Raw genomic sequence first — 10,775 nt, 5'->3', positions numbered from 1 at the left:
GGATCCTAGAAAAACCTGCCTGAAGCCCAGCCACTACTCCCTGGGATGCCTGAGGTGGACTAGGTGACACGGTAATACAATTCTTGTTCTTAAAGGCCCTGACATTTGGGCGTCTGTTAACACAGCCTACACTAGCCTGATACAGTTATCAACCTTGAGTTCACATGTTCTAAGAAAGAACTCCAGTTACTATGGAATATGTTCCAAAGAGCCTTCAAGACGGGGATAAAGCAGGGAGTTGCATTGTAACTCTGTGTCATTGGCTTCAAAAGCTACAGGTTTTACTCCCACCAAGGATGTGCAGACCAAGTTCAGGAAGACTGAGACACTGCCAAATGGGTATTTTTCACTATACAGGCCAGTGTGTATTGTGAGCCAACTTTTCTGGGGGAAGGAGGCTCAGTGGTATGGAAATTTAATCATGTTCTTTTTACTATACATCCCTCCATTGTTTTTCAAAAGTGAGCATTTTAATCTCCATTGTTTTAGTCCCCAGGGGTTTTTGTGTCACCTCTCCTCCTTTGTGCTTTCCACTGCCATAGTGCCAGGAAGGTTGGGGTGCACACCAGTCATCTCACTGCCATCTGCTGAGGCCTGGCCACCCCAGACCTCAGCACAGAAGGAGACCAGGGAGGCAAGTGCAGTGAGATTCTATAGACAACACAATGGGCTGGGACAAGGAGCCCTTTAATGGCCCCTCCTTTGTTTTGCGCACCTTCCAGAGCAGCTAAAGGCACAGGGTGTGGGTTTCACCGAGTCAAGGAGAAGGGGATAAAGAGGAAAAATGAACAGACTAGATGGGGGATGGACACAGAGGAGAACATTTTTAACATAGTAATCTTTTTCACTGCCTAGGCAAATAACTCTTGTGAAAACAGTTACATGAAAGCAATAGATGGTTTTGTTTTTACTTAGCACTATCATAGGTTTTGAGGCAAATGGAAATTTACATAAAATGAAAACACACAGGATCAAGGAACATGTACAATTCTGTGATTAAGGTGCTTTGCAATTCAGGCAACGTTCTGCTAGAAACGCCTATCTTGGTTCCAGTTGCTGCAGATACTATTTGAGGAGGCAAAGAGTAAACACATGGATGAAGAGGAAAATAATTAAGTACCGTGGGCTAAATAATCAAGACTATTACAAGGAATATAAATAATAAATTTATAATGTATTGCAATACAAATAAGCATTTTCAATATAAAAACTGCATTTGCACAAAGAAGCTATTTAGTAACAAATACAATTACACTATATTGGAAACATGTCAAAGCTGTATGTCTCACATAGACTAGTACAATGTCACAGTTCACATGAAACTTTACTGAGAATAAGCCTTCACCTGAAGGCCAAGTCCTGGTCTGAAGCTGTCACAGCCTTTCCACTGAACCTCCTGGTTCGGGAAAGCTGTTCACAAGCAGTTGGAGGTTCATCAGACTTGATGACTCCACGTTGGTTTTGCAAGACAAGCTATAACCTCAGGAGAACCAAAACATAGGACTGAGGTAAAGAGATACTAAACAAAGAACTTTTCTGTTGGCACAAAGGATGTGAATACTTTCCAAATGTTGTTATATTTAACAGGATGGGTCTACCACACATTTATAACACTGGCAGAAATAACACTTCGACGCGGAGATAAAGGACAGACAGATATTGATACATTAGCAAAAGCACTAATCTCCTTTCTTTCTCTCACTTCATGCCAATTTAAGGTGCTGAAATCTCAGGCGTACCCTAGCTTGTCTACCTTTTATTGACTCTTAAATGTTTCCCATCCTTCACTCTTGACTCAGTAATACAGTAAGTACTTGCCCTGAAAGACATTTTTATTATCTACTCCGAAGTTGTTACAGGATGCAGGCTCTGCAGGCTTACATATACCCAAATCATGTAGCAACTCCAGAGCTATCAACGAGTTTGGGCCATAAATAAATAAAAATGTGGCTTTCTCCAGTGTCAAAAGCCAACCTGGTCAATGCTTGTTTGCTAACTCAATATAAGATCGCTAAGCAAGTTGGGTAGTGTAACAGACCTAGCAAGATATGTAATAAAGGAAACTAAGACAAAGGTAGGTAGAAGGTGCCTCATTGATGAAAAGGCACCTGCTCCAACTACTCAGTTACTTTTAATTCACCTAATTTTGATTTATACAAAATACTATTGTATAAGTAAATAACTGATATTACAATATAGGAAAGCAAGGTTAATGTTTACTTTCTAAATGAAAATCATGTTTCCATGCACTTGACTCCTGGAATAAATATAAGAAATATCCCTAAAATCCTATTGAAATGTTAATTTCAAATTATTTTAGGTTGACTTTTTTCCTTTAGTTTTACATTCAGTCATACTGAAAATAATCTAAAGGCCTCAGATGGAAAGAAATGAAATTAGTTGAGTATTTATCAGACCACTTGGTAAAAACCCCATCTTTTGCCAGGATATTGAAAAACAGGAAAAACAGGGGAAAAAAAAATGGTCTCATAGCCAGACTTTTAAACCTCTAATGAATTTTCTTCTCCAATATGCTTTTCTTTGCTCACTTCATTTTTTTTAAAGTATTGTTGAGAAAGAAAATACATTTATATATATAATAGTATATATAATTATACTATTTGGGGTCCAACTGGAAATTGGTTTTACATTTCTAAAAAGTCAAAGTAGATTTCTTCATTCCCTCCCCTCTAGTCAAATATTCCACTTTAAAAATAAATGATTTTATTACAAAGGAGGGGAGCTTATACCTGGTACAGAAAAGCCAAACTGAATCCTTTCTTAGTCTATAGCTCTGAACTTGAGCTTAATGATCTTTGAAAACTCAATTCAGCTGATTATAAGAGAAAGAAATCCAGTGCCAGGAGGGCACGCCCAGCTCAGCAATGATCCAGAAAAGATTCCCAGGATCAGGGAGATGGAGCTGCAATCATCAGAACGACAGCACTTTGGGATAAGATGTGTTAGAGACCTACCTTACAGAAGGAAAGAAAATGAGCAAATTCAAGATTTTCCTAGCCCCTCAGTTCTCTGGTGGCCTCTAACCTGAGGTTGTGTTGCTGTCTGAAGAGAAAAACTATTATTGGTGACTCTTGTTTTGGGGGGCGGGGTGGGTTGTCAAACCATCTTATTGAGGGTCTTTGGGAGAGGGTTGAAGGGCTGGGAGGACAATGAAATCCGATGTCCTTAGTCTGGTCAGGATCTCCCCAGCTTCATAGCTGCCAAAAGCTGGTGACTCTTGCTTATTTTTTTGGGTAATCCTCACCTGAGGATATTTTGCTATTGATTTTTAGAAAGAGTGGGGAGGGGGAGAGACAGAAAGAAACACATCCATGTGAGAGACATATCCATTGGTTGTCTCCCACAAGAGCCCTGTCTAGGGAGCCTACAACTGAGGTACAGGCCCTTGATCAGAATTGAACCTGTGACCCTTCAGTCTGTGGGCTGACACTCTATCCACTGAGCCAAACCGGCTAGGACAAAAAAATCTGGTGACTCTCATGCTGCAGGATGAGGCTGTCAGGTAACTGAATTGGAAAGATGAAAAATAACCATCTCTAAAAATTAGATTCTGGCAGAATAAAAACCCCCTTTGTGTGAGTTTGCAACAGGCTCATTCAAGCACAGAAAGACAGCAAGTTTCAGAACCGCTCCCTCCTGCCAGTGATCCCGTGTTCAAAGTTAATGGAAGAAAAGGGTTATCTAAACAGCCAGATAAGAGTACACTGCATATTTCTTTTTTAAAATGACAGAAACTTTTAAATTTCATAAGCCTGCACTTACTTATTATTCTGTCTGGACTCAAGGGGTGTAGAATCAACTTTAGTCATCTTTCATAAGCTTGGAATCTAATTTTATGAATTTATTCTAAAACATAAATCAGAGGTAAGACAGAAGTAGATGGATGGATTTTTTAAAAAGAAACTGGGCCTCCTGGGTACTTTCAGTAGATTGAGCACTGAGAGATTTACAGGGATAAAATTCTTTACAAGATTAAGAAAGAAGGAAATGAAACCAAATCTTTCATTTCCAGATACTCACTTTCATTAATTCTTTCACCAAAAGCACATCACTGAAGGAGAACCAGAAATGTTCAGTTATTACTAAAGTGGTTCAAGGCCAGGGAACCCCTGGAGATGAAAACAAAACAACACAGTATTCGAGTTTTCTTCACAAGACTACCTTGTACTGGCAAGACTTAGGAGACTTCTGGGTTGGGAAAGAATATTGCTGAAGGGACTTTTTGAAAAAAATTACTACATTTTGGCAAAAAACAACAAAATTGTCTCCTGTAAAATCCCTACTACTTTTTGAATCCCCAAAGGTTACAATGCTGCATTCGAGCTGTTTGACAGTCCGGCTTCACGGGCTGCGGTTTTTGATTACCTAAACCCTTAAATCCACTAAACGCAGCTGATGTCAACCCGGCTGCTGTCTGGGCCTCTCACTAGGAAGCAATGTGAAGTGTGGGGAGCCTGCAGGCCCTTGGCAGGACAGCTGGAAATGGGACAGGTACGAAATAAGACATAACAATGGAGATTTAAAGTCAAGACAACTGCCAAGCTCTTTTCTACAATAATCCAGGGCCCTCTCCATTTCTCTCTAAAAAAAAGGGGCCCAGTACTATGGTGCCTGATGTTTCTTATAGTTTGACAAAAGTAACTTCTTAACACAAGGAGAAGCGAGACTTCTGCTACACACGAGGATGCTCAGGCTGTTTTGCTTTCACTTTATGGGGCGTGCAGCCTTGTCAATGACCAGTCCTCACGAGGGCTGGGCACCGCTACCTCTGGTCAAAACTCTCGCCCCAAGTAAATGCATGTGTGCCCATCCCAAATCCCCAAGCATATCCTACCACCACGCATCCTGATTGTCATGCCTGAAGGATTCTCATTAATACACGTTAGGCTTAATGCCGAGACTACATGACTAAGATGGTTTTTTAAGAGAAGCTTGCTCGGGAAACAATGAGGATTTTGGTTTAGACTGCAGACAGAGGGAAGCCGGCACACTCCTCTGCTCTATGTTCTTGGAAACAGTCTGTGAACCTAAGGTCCCTTATCAGCATGCTGACTTTTGCGCTGCCTCAATGTGTCTTCCGTGTCAGATGGACGGGGCTGCCCAGGGGCATCTTCCTCAGTCTCATTGGGTTCTCTTTCCTCCAGGGGCTCCTTCGGGGGCCCCTGCGCCTGGGTATCAGTAGTCTCCTCATCCGCACCAGCAGCCAGGTTGTCCTCCTCCTCTTCTTCCTCTGGTTCGTCCTCATCACCAAAGTCTTCTTTCTCTTCCTCGTCGTCTCCAAGGCTGTCCTTGTTTTCTTCTTCATTTGAGTCATCTTTTTCGTCCTCTGCATCCTGCAACTGTTCAGCCCTATCAGCCTCCTCTGACTTCCGACTCTGCTCTGTGGAGGGAAGAGAGGGGAACGGCCTCTGAATAAACAATGATCAATCAGCAAATAACTGTGTTTGGCTGTGAAATAAAGAAAGGGGGGCACACGACAGTTTTCTCCACCTTGAAGCTGTTATTACCCAGGACAGATCTCTGGTTGGCGTCCTAGCCCAGCCCAGGAAGGCAAAGGTTCTCTCAGGCTTTGTATTTTGTACCCTATAGAATCTGGCTCAGTGACCCACGCACTAGCCATGGTAACTTATTCACCATATGACAAGCTGAGCCAATCAGAGTATGTTAAATACATTTTCTTTTTCCCCAAAATTGCTTTAAATTGGCTTTCTGTTACTTCTAGGAATTCTAAGGAACTGAATATACCTTCTAATTATAGTTATGTGCGGCATTACAACATTTCAATCAAGGACATACACAGCAGTCCCATAAGATTATAATGGGGCTAAAAAATTCCTATTGTAGTCCTCCTGTGGCAGAGCAAGGTAATTCTCGTGTGCCGGTGGTGATGCTGGTGTAAATGCCTACTCTGCTGCCAGCTGTATAAAGTAAGACTGTATCATCTGTGTGTGTGCATGTGCACTCTGTGATGTTGCATAAAAGACCAAATCACACCTAATGATGCATTTCTCATAATGTATCCATATCATAGCACCGGACTTTATCTACTGAAGTCCCAAAGCATTGAAAACTTCAAAAATTAAAAAGAAATATAGCTTATTTAAACTCCAACATAAAATTCAACAAAGTCTCATAAAAGTCTTTATGCAAAGTTTCAAAAATAGAATTTAAAACATGCAAATCCAGGCTATTTGGTCTCAGAAACACTGTGAAACCATACAAAGATTTGGGGAAACTTCTTATTTTTAATTAAAAAAAATTTTAATTGATTTCAGAGAGAGGAAGGGAGAGGGAGATACAGAAACATCAAGGATGAAAGAGAATCATCAATTGGCTGCCTCCTGCACACCCCCTTCTGGGTATTTAGCCTGCAACCCAGGCATGTGCCCTGACCATTGGGAATGGAATCATGACTTCCTGGTTCATAGATGGATGCTCACCAATGAACAACACCGGCCAGGCAGGGAGACTTCTTTCAAAGCACTTAGAATAGTTACAGGCACACAATAAAGTCCTAATAAATGTGAGTTCCCTCCCTCCCTTTTCATTCCAGTTTGAATGAAGAAAAGGGTGTCAACTGATTAATGAAGGGCATACACTTAAAGGGAAAAAGAAATTGCCAAGATGAAATATTCCTTAATTTAAGAGAGAAAAAAGAGAATTGTGTTCAAGTCTACATAGAGAACATATTTTAAGGAATTTGGTGGTAGTGGTTTGGTAACCTAGCAAATCAAGGGGAAATCACCACCTATATGAGCATGAAAGGGCACAACACAGAATTCCAAAAATACTCTTATTTACATGAGTTTATCACACTTACCGGGATGTTCAGATACATGCCTTGGAAATGGCAAATAGAAACATTCTGATATTAACACCAAAACCTGGAGGGGAAAAAATGTGATTTGATAGTGATTAGGTAGTACATTTATTTCCAAAGAACCTTAAAATCAAGCCTTGTTTTTACAAGCAGATATCCATAGATAAATAATTAGCAGTTGGTCAAAAGTCCTCAAAACAGAAAAGGGTATACTTAAGAATTTCCTATTTTTTTAAATGTGATACAGTATAGGGAAATGCTAATATTTGAGAACAGGGGTCACAAAGTCAAATGCCTAAGAGAGCCCACTAAAAATAGATGAATCAAGCGGGTATAAGAAAATAGACACTATCAGCTGAGTCTAAACTGGCCTTTAAAAAACACTCTTCTGGACAAACCAAACTGGTCTGTACATGGGCTGCCCCTCACCATAAACAGTAATAGTACTTCCTACTTCCTGTGTCTTAAAGGTATTCTAAAATTTTAAAGAACTCAAAGTCATAGTACTTTTAATTCAATTTTATAAATGTCAAGTGAGTATCCTACATTTTGTTCAGAATTATTACCACCTGTATTTTCATTTATTAATTTACTCAATATTTGGTTCGTTAACATCTGGGGCAAGATTCAAAAAGAGAAAAAATGGCAGTTTAATTATAAATCAATATAGAACAATTGAGCTTCATAAGAAAAATGAACAAAGCACTTTGATAGATACTTAAGAGATAAAGAGATTACAACCATTGGGAAGGGTCAGAATGATGCCTTTGAAGAAGGCACATTTAAGGCCCTGGGCATAGTCAGGAAGAGTTGGGTGGCAGCAGAGGTCTAGCTCCTTTAAGCTACATCAAATTGAGTCATGGGGGTGCTTAGGTCCAGAGAAAGCTCTGAATGCCAGTCTGAGGAGACCCAACTTCTTATAAAGGAATAACATCTTATGTCACTTAATCGCTTGAACAGTCTTGAATCAACTCTCTTCTTTCTTTGGGTAAAGCCTCTAATAACCTTCCTTCACTGATTATTTAAATCTGTTTCCAAATGAACTTAGGACATAGGCACATCTGACATGACTTCTTGGGTTTAAAAGTCAACCTCAAAGATAAAACTCTAAAACTTTATGCTGAGAAGACTTTCCAATGGTCTTGCATTAGGCTCACATTCAACCTACATTCTCCATAGCTCTACCTCAGTCTTCAGGGATCTCATATTGTTCCCTCTACAAGAACCTCATGCTCCTGTAGCTCCAGAATATACTACCAGAAAAATCTAGGACTAGACGGTAGATGGGAGAAGTACTTTACATCTAAGGTCAAATTTATATGCGAAGTCAAATCCTTTTAGGCCAGAGCATTAGGGGCACGTTAATAGCAGTATGATTAGTGCATCAGAATGGAACACACCTAGGACCTAATGAATGACATATCTAAGTTCTATCCCCGCCCGTGAGGTTAACATTTAGTCAAATCTCAAATATAAACCATAGTATGAAGGAAGCATGCTCATGGCAAAATACAATTGGCTCCCTGGAATAGACTTTGTTGTACTAACTTATGATTTGCTATAAAACAACTGCTAATATTTTAAGCTTTTTTTTTTTTTTTTAAATTTTGCTAGCCCTGGTCAGGGCACATACCTAAGGTTGTGGGTTCAATCCCCTGTTGGGCACATATAGGAGGCAACTAATGGATGTTTCTCTCCCCATTAAAAACATCATACAACTAATCAATGTTTCTCTCCATTTAAAAAATAATAAAAGCATATCTTGAGGTGAGGATTTAAAAAAAAAAAAGACTTTGCTAAAGAGCCACAATTTATTATAAAATGTAAGGACAGACTTTTAAGATAATCTTAACTAAAAGTTTGTCTTTTTATATAAATTTTTAGTAATCACTTATTCCTATCATATAGTAGTTAGGAGCTATGTGGTTCATATATAGTGTAAGGCCTTTTAAGAATTTATTTTAATTAGTTTAAAGCTCAATCAAATTGATCAAATGTACACAAAGAGAAAGATTAACAAATTATATCAAAGAATAAAGCATGCCACAACACTTATAGCTGCCTATATAGTTAAATAAATAAATTTATTATTCCAAATCTTACCTAAAACATCTAGGGAGAAAATGCACAGATACCTACTAGATATGTAAGCACTATATGTGCTTTGCATCTGATTGTTTTTTTCTCACAATATTGACTGTATTTTTTTATCAACATTATCTTATAAAATCCACCTCGGAAAAAAGAGAGTGTATGTGTAAGCAGCTGGCCAGGATAAGAGGTTTAATGGGAGGATATGAACAAGAAAAAAATCATCTCGTTCACTGGAGGAACAGATCCACAGCATTGGCCTTATCACCACAGAGTTCTAATCAAGTAGGCAATATGTGAAATCACCGCTGATGGGGTTGTCTTGCAAACTATCAATTCAAGTATGGTCTCAACTTTTCCTTTCATCACTGCCTATATTTTGGGCAGCACACATCTTCAGAAAATATAAAGGATAGAATTAAAAGATAATGATTTAATGAATTTTTCATTATTTCTCAAATTAGCATTGTAAGCAGTATCAAACAAGCAAATGCTATTTAACTGCTTAGATTACACACAAAATAATGTTTGTTTATGTGTTTTTTCTCTCTTGGCTGCTTTGCAGTTTTGCATAAAACCTATTAGGCTTTAAAGACCGGAAAAAAGATTGGCATTATCTCTTACCAGACCCATGAGAAGGCCAAAAACCAAGGTGGCTATGACGAAAAGGACATAAGAACACCAAGCAGGCATTCCAAGGGTCACTGTGAAGTAGTTGTGAAGATGCTGTAATCAAAAGAAAAATTATTTATAATGAGGACCAAAAATGTTTAAATCTAGCTCTCCAGCTATAACTCAAGTCAAACTGTTTCCACATAGAGGAGCTCCCACAAAGGTCATCCAGTGGTTTATGCATCTGCGATTCCTCAGAACAAGTTAAGCTTTACATTATCAGGAATTTGAGAATATACTCAAGGTTATATCTGGTAAGAGTTATTGTTCTTTGGAGTCCATGATCTGATAGAACTCTGATAGAATTGTTTTTCTAGTCCCTTCTTCCATAATGATAGATTTTTTGGTCACTCTCTGCTAATAATTATATTAATTCAATATTTACTTGTAATATGGAATCCATAAAAATTAAACTTCTTGGGCCTTGACCAATTGTTAAGTAGAACTAACTACTACTTAGAAAACATTCATTTTAAATGTATCCATACTTCCTCCTTCTAGTCAGACTCTCATTTTTCTATTCTCTATCTCTACCCATCCTTAGCAACTTTTCTAAATCACCATAAAACCTAAAATGTAATATTAGACAGAAGGTTTTCCCAGATAATTCATTATGAGGAAATGAGATTTCATGAGGCTTTGAGTAGAGTGCACATCCTTTATTTTTACTATTCCCCAGAACTCTATTTGATACCAAAGAGTAAAAAAAGAGAGAGAGATACAATCTGAACTGGAAATTATTTCCATGCTAAAATCACACAGCAATTACAGATATGAACTGGTAGTTTGGAATCAATGCCCACTTAGATGGGGACTTGTAGGAGCCATGCTTCCTCATGAAGGTTTAGTGATCGTAGGTTTCAGGCCATTACAGCTTCAAGAACAGCCATTCACAATGTACTGGGCACACAATAAAATGTCTCCAAGCTAAATGTCATCAGCAGGCAGAGATAATAAGTGAATGACTTGCCTAGAACAGATGCAATTACTAAAAACTAGTCCAAGTTTCCATTTTAATTTAATATTTCTCAAAATCTAAATTACTCAAGTATTTTCCATTGGTTTCTCAGTTTATAAATGTCAACGCAATTAAATAATATGCTTTATTTTGGCTTAAATCTGAATGATAAACAAAAAAGCTTGTTCAATTAATCTAGAATAATCTGAGATC

The 10,775-nt window shown here is 38.5% G+C and overlaps 1 protein-coding gene across 2 annotated transcripts in view; it reads right to left on the bottom strand.

Moving 5' to 3' along the window:
* Window positions 1-883: 883 nt before the first annotated feature.
* The window catches only part of TMX4 (thioredoxin related transmembrane protein 4), a 36,691-nt gene continuing 26,799 nt past the window's right edge, over window positions 884-10,775 (bottom strand). For both annotated transcript variants that reach the window (XM_054723676.1, XM_008141078.3), the window contains 3 exons: window positions 9,557-9,658; window positions 6,842-6,905; window positions 884-5,401 (listed from right to left, as the gene is read on the bottom strand). In XM_054723676.1, the coding sequence (XP_054579651.1) occupies window positions 5,049-5,401; window positions 6,842-6,905; window positions 9,557-9,658 (519 nt within the window). In that variant the 3' untranslated portion in view covers window positions 884-5,048. The remainder of the gene's footprint in view (window positions 5,402-6,841; window positions 6,906-9,556; window positions 9,659-10,775) is intronic.

The sequence above is a fragment of the Eptesicus fuscus genome, chromosome 12 (assembly GCF_027574615.1).
Source record: "Eptesicus fuscus isolate TK198812 chromosome 12, DD_ASM_mEF_20220401, whole genome shotgun sequence".
NCBI classification, from domain to species: domain Eukaryota; kingdom Metazoa; phylum Chordata; class Mammalia; order Chiroptera; family Vespertilionidae; genus Eptesicus; species Eptesicus fuscus.
This window is presented reverse-complemented; position numbering and strand designations above follow the sequence as displayed.